The sequence below is a fragment of the Montipora foliosa genome, chromosome 1, assembly GCF_036669935.1.
Source record: "Montipora foliosa isolate CH-2021 chromosome 1, ASM3666993v2, whole genome shotgun sequence".
NCBI lineage: Eukaryota > Metazoa > Cnidaria > Anthozoa > Scleractinia > Acroporidae > Montipora > Montipora foliosa.
In genome coordinates this window covers 59,420,394-59,431,290 of record NC_090869.1, presented here as the reverse complement: position 1 = coordinate 59,431,290, position 10,897 = coordinate 59,420,394, and the positions used below count along the sequence as shown (strand labels likewise).

Sequence of the window (10,897 nt, the reverse complement as noted above, 5' to 3'; positions counted from 1 at the left end):
CGAGAGTACCACAGCTTTAATTTTTGTGAGTTTGTCACGTAAGAAAGTCAAAGCGTGACGGAAATGCTACCATCTTATGCTGTCCCACAATGCTACGCACTTGGTAACTACAAAACGCTTTAGACATCTTCAACTTCAAAACTTCGGATATTTGCAGTCATTATAAGCTCTCTGAAAATGGCTTCTGCAATGGTAAGCTAACATTTATTGACACTTGTAATCAAAGAATTACCTTAAAGAGCTATATAGGGAGATAAAATCGCGGAATATAAGATCTCGATTTACAGAGCTGAAGCGGGACGCTTTGCTGGTATCTTTTTGAAGACAAGCTTTTGCAAATCCAGATCGTGGTAGCCTCATGTTTTGTCTCTTGAACTTTGATACAATTATTTGATTTTTATCGTACGGCATCCAAATAAGATGTGGTTAACATAACTCTTCTCTCCCGCAACAACTTTGAATACCTCTGTTGTAAACAACGATCTAAACCTCTCTGTAGACTTGCAAAGGGTGAACTTTAATTATCATTACAGAAAAAAAAAAATTAGTCATTCGACCCTGAATGGTACGTGTTCATTCTTCATCCGTTTGCGAGAATTTATTATTTTATCTTTGGAATTGTTTTGCTTTTAAAACTTTGACTTTGCACATTTCAGGTGCTGTCATGAATCTCGTACGTACGAATTAATTATTTAGAAAACAATGTTTATTGTTCTCTCCACTTAAGATGGAAGCGCTGCTTTTAAAAATCTTATTCGCGGCTTGGCGAATTTGATTTTTTTTTGACGTTCTGTTGTTTACCTTGTTGAGATTTTATGTGTGTTGAGAGTTAAGATAGAAAGATTAATATTATTAGTTTACGTTTAAGTAAGATAACAATTTTAACTTGTATCACCATGAACTTACAAAAGTGGCGTCTTTCATCATAAATATTCAAAACGCCCAGGCTTTGTTTGACTTCTCTGATTAATGCGTCTGATTAGCGCTTTGAGAGCTTTACAAGTGCTACATGTATAATAAAGCAATTAGGCACCGTTTTCCGCTTTTGCTAAATCCGTCAAATGTGACATGTGCTATCTATTTATGTATGCATCAAATCACCAATATAACTTTCTCATCGGAATATAGATATTGTATTCACTGTTAAGATGACAGGTGATTGCCATTGTGCAAATATTAGGCTTCTAAATAATGAAATAAAAAACACTAGAACCATGTTGCTTTTGAGATATTCTATAGATCTTCATTTATCTGTAAATTAGAGTATGGAAAAAGGTATCAAGTTTATCTTTTTATTTAAAAACGCAAAACTGTGTATCTCTGTAAAACCAGGAAATGAGCAAGTTCTCCTAACATACAATGTATGCAATATTGTTATGATTACATGTATTTTATGGAGTTTAGATGAAGTCAAAATATACTGTATCGCCCCATCTCTTTTAATTTTAGATCTGTCATAATTTAGACTCTTTTACAATCTGGCAAAAACAAAAAAACAAAAAAGAGCATTATTTGCTTGCTTTTATTCCCAGAGGAGAAGCATAGCTGCAATTTCTTAGTTTTACCTTTAAGTGGGATGTCACTTGCTGTTGTTACACTAATTATCACAGTGTGCATCATTTTATGCTCTATTCATTTGTAAAGTCTGTGTGTTGTCTATTAAACTTGCTGATAGGTTTGAGTATAATTTCATGATTTCAAGTAAATAATAATCAATAATTATTATATCATTCAATTGATGATAGTCAACAAGTACAAAATCCTGCATCACTTTTCTCTTTCTAGGAAATGACTTTCCATGAAGCACAAATTTATGCAAGTCATGTTACTTAGTACTACATAGTATATAACAAGTATGATATGAAAGAGTTCGAAGTGACATTCTTGGTGTGCATGATGCATACAGGAATATACACCTAATTACATATACAATAAGAGAGTGCACTGCAAAAGGTTTTGGGTGACGATTTTCTCAAAATTTCAGCCATATCTTGGGAAGTACAATGATCGTGTAATTGGCACCTTATACACTGTAGTGTAATTGTGATGCATTGTGTCACAATGAGAAACAAAGGGAAAAAGAATGTTTACAGTAAAGGGAAAATGTTTTGTCTAGAACTAGGGGCTATTAAAGAGTTAAGGTCATTCATGTGGATATTTTTTTCTACAGGCTCAGAAAGATCGCATCCTTATAAAGGGTGGCATTGTAGTCAATGATGATGAGATGGTTGAAGCAGATGTTTTTATTGAGAGTGGACTGATTAAGTAAGAATGTAACAGAAATTACAGTCAAGTGTGTTTATTATAAAGATGGTTAAAGTGGTAATAGTTTCTAAAGAAACTCTGCTGCTGCGTCGATGCGGAAGTGAAACACAAACTGGCCACCATAAAGAAATTCGAAAGGTGATGCTTTGCATGTTAGCCCTTCAAAAACACTTGAAACGTCAGCTTTCAAATTTATTTATGTTGTTCAGTTTTAGTACCATACGGTATCAACTCAGTTCAAATTGATGAACCCATCTCTGCTTAAAGCTGTAGGCAGAAAGAGGACTTGGGCAGAAGTTGTTTAATCCCAGTATTTCCTGCATTTCAAACATTGGTCTTGCTGTGCATTTCAGAATTTGCATTTTCAGAGTTTGATTGAGAGACTTTAATTTACTGTTTTCTTTTGGGCTAAGATAAAAAAGGAAAAAAAAAATTATGACATTGGAAACCGGGACTAAGGACAACACAAAGGCTGAATGTACAGTGTACCGGCTGGCTAGTTGCCATATTTATGTCAGAAAGGGTTTTCTCAGGGTGGTTCCCAAGCTCTCTCTTTTGTTTGCACGTGAAACTCTCGACAAATTCTTGTCAACTCTAGCTCTCATTTGGCCAACTGTCAATCATTCTTATCGACTCTCATGAGCTCTCAAGAGTTTCAACTCTTTATCAAGTCTCTCTCTCGTTTGACCATGCCTTAAGGATGGTGCCTACTAATTCAAAGGTATTTCTGCCTGGGTTCATGATGGAGGAAAAGTACATATGTAGATCTTAACAATTGTTATTGAAATCCAAAAAGAAAATTGGGGGTAGCCACGCAGTAATTTTTTTGGAGATACACGTAATTCATGAATAAAAAGATTTGAAATGCAAAGCAATGTATGGTGTTCTTTCTCAAATTGAAGCTTAATTGCCTCTCAAAAATGCATGGTTACCCCCAATTTTCCTTTTGGATAGCAAGAGTACCTACTAAGATCTACTTTCTCCGGATAGTTTTAAACGGCGCAAAATATCCCTGTATCAGTATGCATCGCCAATAGCAATCCCCAGTATCGCGAGATGCGCAGAACATTAAGTGCAATAACAATAGTAGGCACCATCCTAAAGTCTCACACCCAGGAGTCAATGGATTAATGGAGGAAACATAGTTTTTGACTGGTTAGGGTTAGGGTTGACTCCTCAGGTGCTCTTAGGACACATCCAGTTAACGAATAAAATCCTCTGGCTTTAGACAGAGTAAAATCTGTTAAGTCTCACTGCTAGGAGTCAATTGGTCAATAATGTTGACTCCTGTCACCATCACCCTATTGACGAGTGAAATTGTCTGGAATTACTGTAGGCACAGTAAAATGTACAAGTCTCACTCCGGGGAGGCAATGGGGAAGCAGGACATAGATGTTGAGGGGATGTGCATAATATTATAGAGGTTGTTAATCATTCAAACGTATGAAAAAAAAGTGATACATGAAATAATTATGTATAATGTATAATTTATCTTCATGTACACCAAGGCTGGATGTGTCCAAAACAAAATTAAGTGAAGCTACATCATGCTTCTGGAAACTATGTCATACAGTGTACATCAAAATTTTAGTATCCAAATATTCAATATTGCAAGTACAAATCTTCATCCTTGTTTGATGAGTGGCAAATGCCCCATTTTGAGTGCAAGCTGTGTGTGACTTGTCTAGTCTCTTTGCACATCCATTTTCTGACACCATGAATTTTAATTACTTTTTTTTACCCTGTTTTTTTTTCTTACTTCATTTTTCAGGGACGTGGGTAAAAATCTAGTTGTTCCCGGAGGGGCAAAAGTGATCAATGCACACAAAAAACTTGTTATTCCAGGTAACAAAACCTCACATCCTGTAACATTAATAATATTCATCAGCAACTTCAGTCTGTAATCGCTGATTGATCTTTGTGTTAAAATGGGAAAGATATATATAAAGCTTGCTTAATTAAATTTGTTCCATGATAATAATTATTTTTATGCCCAATTATTCTACAGGTGGAATTGATACTCACACACATATGCAGTTGCCATTCATGGGAACAGTATCAATTGATGACTTTTATACTGGAACGAGAGCAGCACTGGCTGGTGGCACTACCATGATCAGTGAGTTATAAGTGCACTATAGCCAGGATGTGGCATTTATGTGGCACAGATTCAACTGTATTCACATATTTGTTGTGTTTTCTTTAACACATTACACTGTACATGTAGGATTTCAATTCTCTTTCACATAAGTGACAGTGAGTGCATTCTTTATAGTTCTACATGTACATGTACTGAGTTTGTGAACAGATGTTTCCATATGGTGTCATCAATAAATTTCCTTAGTTTACAATAAAGAGTAGTGAACAAGAATTTTTGCAAATGTACAGAAGTTACTCATGCACATACAACGTACAATGTACAGTAGGACAAAGGTGGTGGCACAGTATGTTTGTTGGATCGTCTTAGAGAGAATTTTAACAGACTATTGCTTAAGAACTTAGTGATAGAGATAATTATAATTTTCAATATACTGTTACAGTAGCATAAAAAATAAATAAATTATTATGTAGTGCACATGCTTGTGATGATGCAATTTCGTTTGAATGCAGTTGACTTTGTGATACCCAAGAAGGGGGAATCCCTGATAGAGGCATATGAAACATGGAGGAAATGGGCTGACGAGAAAGGTATGATAAGATTAACAATAATTGTTATAATTTATTATTCCATGAGTGCTTATTGAATATGAGATGGTAAATAGCGAACAAAGCACGTAGCACTGAGTTGGCTATAACCAGTCTCGTATCCAACAAGCGTGAATGGTTATAATTGAGTGAACCAATGTCTATTTGTATAATTATGCCGCCCTTCAGTGTGATTCCAATAAAAGAAATCAATCGCTATAATAATTGTTTGCAGTTTGCTGTGATTATGCCTTTCACATGGCCGTCACTTGGTGGAGTGAAGAGGTTGGTGAGGAGATGGAGACATGTGTTAAAGAAAAAGGTTAGTCACTGTAAACGCAGAATTCAATTGTGTTTTTACCACATTTTGACGTTATCTGTGATCTATTACTGAACAGACGCACGGCAACATGGAATATATTTGTTAACTACATTTGTATACAATCATGTTCCCATGGATGTACAGCTGCGAGGTACAGTGACAAAAACTGTACATCTCAATTGAAGATGATTGCAAATTACTGTATGACATAAGATAGATCTGCTCTCTTTCTCTCTCTTTAGGTATAAATTCCTTTAAAACATTCATGGCGTACAAGGATGTCATGATGCTGACTGATGAAGAGGTACATTGTACGAGTGAAAAGGATGATAATTTTATTCATGTTCATATAAAAAAGTAGACTTCTAGCAGTCCCTCTCTTGATGGTGAAGAGGGCACACAAATTAGCACAGTGAAAAAGTGGAAAACTGGAGCAAACAAGTCTATTCTGAATATGCTGAAATTGCAGTCAGGAATTTGCATAATGACCATAAGAAATGTTGAATTTTTCAGTCTTCTCTACGCATGCAGTTGCTAAAATTACGTTCATAACTCAGGGTTCTCCCTAAATTTTGGAGTAGAAGAAGAATAAGAATAAAATGGAGTAGCCGGCAGAGGAATTTAGAAAGGTGCGCAAGTGCCTTCCATGCGCCTCTGGTGTGAGGGGGGGGGGGGGGGGGTGGAGGGTATGCCACATCTCAGCAAGCCCACGCTGCCGCTTTTCCGCCATTTTGCACGTGTTGGAATACAGAGTATGTTTTCTTATATGGAGTGCTTTTGGTCGGTAACCGCTGCCTCGCAATCTGAGTGAGATTCAAGCGTGGCGAAATTCTCGACGGAAAAAATCTTTTTTGGACATATGGCTCTTAAGGAAAACTTTCTTTATTTCCGATTGTATTTACCGAAGGGAAAGTAAGTTGCCGTTGGATGCAAAACAAAGTATTTTTTTATTTTTTTATTTGGATCTGAGTAGCCAGCGCGGCTAGGACGACTAGCGGGCGATTTTCACCGGTCGCCGTGGCTTACGGAGATCTCTGATAACTGCGAGGATCGTAGCTTCACTTGATTTCATATCCGCAGTTCAATATATGATTCCTTTCATTTACCATTTCATTCGTAGATGTACCATTGTTACAAAAAAGTGAAGGAAATTGGAGGCATTGCACAAGTTCATGCCGAAAATGGAACCCTCATTGCAGAGGTACAGTGCAAAAAATCTCTGAGCTCAGTTGCAAAATGCTGCGTTGTCTCATTGTCAGCATGTTGTGTTTTGAGCGCTTTCAGAGGTCTTTGATCTTTTGCAGAATTCAAAGAAAATGATTGCTCTTGGGATAACTGGCCCGGAGGGACACGAAATGTGCCGCACGGAAGAAGTTGAAACGGAAGCGTGCGTGAGAGCCATCACTATAGCCAATCAGGTGGGAGCAGATTTGCCTACAGTATACACAGATACTTCTACATAGCGGCATGACTATTCCAGGGGTGAAGGGTAGGGGGTAGGGTGTGAGGGATAGGGGGTGGGGTTAGGGGGTTGAAGAGTACAAATTAATAGCTGAAACAACCCAAAATTTTCTGTGGTAGCGTCAACACGGCACCTCCTAATTCAGTTCCTGGAAAGTTGCGCTAGTTTTTAGAAGTTAGACAAACTGGCATAATGACGAAGAATATTTATAAACCTGAACTTACAATTTTAAATGTCGTTTTCGTTACCGTCGCGTCGGAAATTTTAAACTGGTTCTGGTCAATGATGTCTAAGGTCTTCCTTGTCAAGCATGACTGATAATCCAAGATAGCGATCAACAAACAGCAACAGCGTGACCGAAACCTTAAAAAATATCATATCTGAAAGTTTCAGGGAAAAAATGTGACCGGGGATTTTAAAACAGAAACGACAGATAACATCTTAGGGAGTCCGGACACTTGCCTGTTTGGAGATTCACTATTACACAGATGATTAGAGAGTTTTGCATGTGCGTCCACGATTAATTGATAAATTATCCCCATGTGCCACACTCTTTTTTAGTGTGTTTTCGTATTTAAACTCTTTAATAGTAATTTCAATTTAATTTGTAGTCGCAGGCTCATCCGTCAGAAATAACATTTGGAATGTCCAATGTTTTTCTTCCCATTTGCAGCTTAACTGTCCTCTCTACATTGTTCACGTAATGAGCAAGAGTTCTGCATTAGCTATCGCTGATGCGAGACGGCGAGGGTGTGTCGTTGTGGGTGAACCTATTGCTGCCAGCCTGGGAACAGATGGAACCAGTTATTGGCATAAATGCTGGAGACATGCAGCAGGTAGAGTGTATGCCATTTGTACAGGTAATCACATGATTTCGAGTGCAATTTGGTGAAAATGATCCTGAGTACATTTTTTTAAATTAAGACCAACAGAATCTTTAAAACATAATGTGATATGGAGATAGCTTATCGTAATTATGCATTAGCAACGCGCACTTATCCCGAGTGACGTATCCAAATTTTGCATCATTGATGGTTCGCGCTTGATTGCCTATTTGTGAGTTTCTTTGGTGATTGACCAATCAGAATGCTGGGTTCTTTACCACTTTTTGCACTAAATTACTTATTTTCTCCTTTGTGAAAACTGCCTGAAGCTGAAAACTGTATTTCCCGGAGCCAATCAAAATGGAGACATTTTCCATATATAGTACGCGCCAAAAGATTTATTTATCAAAGGTGACTCGGGTATACGGGAACAAAAACCCGGTTGTTCTTTATAGGAGTCAATCCTGTGAGCTCCCGATGACTGAGTTATACGTATAGGAGATTAGAATTAGTGCAGTTAACCTTTGCCTTTCTATGCTGCTCGGATTGAAATTGTCGGAAGGTGGCGTTCTCGCAATTGTATCAAGAGAATGGTAACGAGTACTTTTGACGGTTAAGATGCAGTGTTTCACATGGTCAGCTTTTTGCTTCTGCCCTGGTGAAAATTAAATAAATGAAGACGTGCATGTAAAGGCCCGTTTAAACGGTTTCAACATTTGCTTCAGCGTGCATTCAACACTTTGTTGAACCAAATGTTCGGTGCGTTTAAACAGGTCGTCCAACATTGTTGGAAGCGTAAAAAATGTTGAAAGCCTGTTGAAAGCATGTTGAATCAAGTTTAAGGACGTTCGCGCGAAAATTTTTCAACATCGATTTTTTTCTGAAACTTTTACCACTGTAAGATGATGAGTTAGTTATGTCAGAAATGTAAAAAAAATGGGGGTCACCGACCTCGTTTTGGAGAGAACATGCCCGGAAAAACACCCAAAATGTGACAAAATCGGGCTTCGTTAGCGAATAAGGCCAGTGTCTGTAAACCCAAATATATTGCAATTAAATCTTTGAAGTGAAATCTTCTCTGCCAAATATTGTTTAAGTGGACTTATTAAGTGAATTTAGTCAACTGGTGAGGTTCCTTAAAGATCAAGTTCGCATTTAGCGACCACAGTTTCACTCGCCTTGCAGCTGCAAGATGGCAAGATTTGATGTCCCGTGAGCAGAAATCTTGAAATTTTTTTAACTTCCCACATTGATTTTTTGTTCATTTTTGGACAACGTGGAGACAATTGTAAATAAAATCCGTTTCTGGAAAGAAAAATAGGGGTCACCGAACGTCCAAGACCGTTAAATCCAGGCAAAGCTATGGCAATGGCCTTTTGCCCTATCATTTCTCATTTTATTACTTAGCACGCGCGCTCGTGTATGACGTGGCGTGTGCATTTGCGTGCGCAGTAAGGATGCGCAGAAACAATTGGCGCGAACGTCCTTAAATAGGTTTAAACTTTCATTCAGCATCGATTCAACTCTTCCTTTGTTCTCGAAAATGTTGAATGGTGTTGAAGCAGTTTGAACGCTCTGTTCAACAATTGTAGAACACACGCATGCTCACATCAGGCTGCAAAAGTCAATATAACGTAGTTTATCTGGACGAGAGAGACTGGTTTCCAGTTCTTAGTTCCTCGCAATCAAATTTCGCGAAAGTGTTGGTTCTATTATAGTGGTGCAATGTTGGAACCGTTTGAACGGCCTCCGCACAACGTTGTTTTTACGTCCAACATTTGCCCAACATCCGTTCAACTTTTGCTGAACGAATGTTGGTCAAATGTCGAAACCGTTTAAACGGGCCATAAGCTTGACTGAAGAACGGTGTCACTGTCTCAAGGATTGGATCGTTTCAACTTTTTTTGTTTTCATTTTCTGCTAGTTTCGGACTCCGTTGCTCTTTTAAAAGCTTGGAGTTAGGAGGAACAAGAAGGAGCGAAAAAGGAGAGCATGTCGAAGGCAGCTTTTTTTTGTGTACTGCAATTTTTTTTTTCTTTCGTCTCTTTCTGTTTGCAACTTCTATATGTACATTTGTCGTTTTTATTCGATTCGGAGATAGAGTTGGAAGAACTTTAGATTCTAATGTTTTCTTTTCAGGACAGTATGTGTGATTTGCTTATTATGGCTCTGTCGATGATATTTCTACCAGAAGTTGCAAAATTGTTGAGACACTTTCATGAAAAAACACCTTTTCTAGCTTCCAGTGCCCACCGTATCTAGAATTTAAACCTTTCCCACTTCCCCTCCCCTCTCCCCATTTCAATGTTGACTGTTTAAGTTTCCAACATTTTTTTGTCTTGCTAGCAACACTGATAAGGGGGGGATGGGGGCTGCAGTGTGAGAGATAATGGGTAAATTAATAGCGCTCCAAGAAGGTGAAGTGTCTCCACTATTTTTGCAACTTGTTGTAGCAATTTGTCAAGGCTCCATGTTTTGAAGTTCATCTGTTCTTTGCAGCTCACGTGATGGGTCCTCCCCTCAGACCAGATCCAACGACGCCTTCTTTCCTCATGGATCTTCTTGCAAAGTGAGTGTCTTCATTTTGAGATCTTTCCGTTGTCTTTTGGTTAAAAAACAAAAAAACAAAAACAAAAAAAGTTGAACTTGTGAGCTGTGTTAGGTCAAGTGGTTTTATTTCTGGAAATCAACGAAAAATCGTTTATCAGAGCAGAGGTTGATACCTTTAGAAGAGAACTTCTCTTCCTGTTTTTTTTCCCTCGTGCTGATCGCGAAGCGTACAACGAGCTTATTGACAACCCATATTGACATCAATGATATAGAAGATTTGCAAATTTCATATACATGTATCATAGTGTTTTCGCTCATATTACCAGCAGCCTATTTTCATATAAAACACTGAAAAGGAACAATTTTCATACTGGAGGCCAAATTGCACACTGGGACATCTAAAACAAAGGAAATTTAAATTAAGTTGCTTTGTTTTAGATGTCTCAGTGCGCAATTTGCTCTCCAGTATGGCTGTTTTTGTACCATGTGATCGCCAGCTAAAAATACATGAGAGTAGGAGATCGAAGACCTTAGGCGGCAATGACCAGAACCAGGTTGCTGACCAGCGGTTTTCGTTAAAACAATGGTTTGCTGGGGGTGCTCAGTCTCGCGGGCTCAGAAAACCCGGTTGTGGTCTTTGTTATTTAAGGTTTTTTTCGGAGATCATGACAGTGAAGCAGCAAATAAAAGCGGTTGCGAAGAAAGAAAGCTAGGAAAAAATCCAGCTTAAGTCGGGGCTCGGACCCATGACCGCGCGATTGAGCTGCACTGCTCCACCAACTGAGCTAT

General features: G+C 38.2%; 1 protein-coding gene across 2 annotated transcripts in view; it reads left to right on the top strand.

Moving 5' to 3' along the window:
- Positions 1-48: 48 nt before the first annotated feature.
- LOC138002832 (dihydropyrimidinase-like) overlaps positions 49-10,897 on the top strand; it is a 23,356-nt gene continuing 12,507 nt past the window's right edge. Inside the window, exons 1-11 of one of the 2 annotated variants that reach the window (XM_068848810.1) lie at positions 49-192; positions 2,171-2,265; positions 4,037-4,110; positions 4,274-4,384; positions 4,876-4,953; positions 5,186-5,272; positions 5,515-5,576; positions 6,393-6,473; positions 6,577-6,690; positions 7,408-7,570; positions 10,058-10,127. In XM_068848810.1, the coding sequence (XP_068704911.1) occupies positions 178-192; positions 2,171-2,265; positions 4,037-4,110; positions 4,274-4,384; positions 4,876-4,953; positions 5,186-5,272; positions 5,515-5,576; positions 6,393-6,473; positions 6,577-6,690; positions 7,408-7,570; positions 10,058-10,127 (950 nt within the window). In that variant the 5' untranslated portion in view covers positions 49-177. Of the gene's footprint in view, positions 193-422; positions 566-2,170; positions 2,266-4,036; positions 4,111-4,273; positions 4,385-4,875; positions 4,954-5,185; positions 5,273-5,514; positions 5,577-6,392; positions 6,474-6,576; positions 6,691-7,407; positions 7,571-10,057; positions 10,128-10,897 lie in introns of those variants that run through there. The other variant, XM_068848815.1, reaches the window with a different exon arrangement.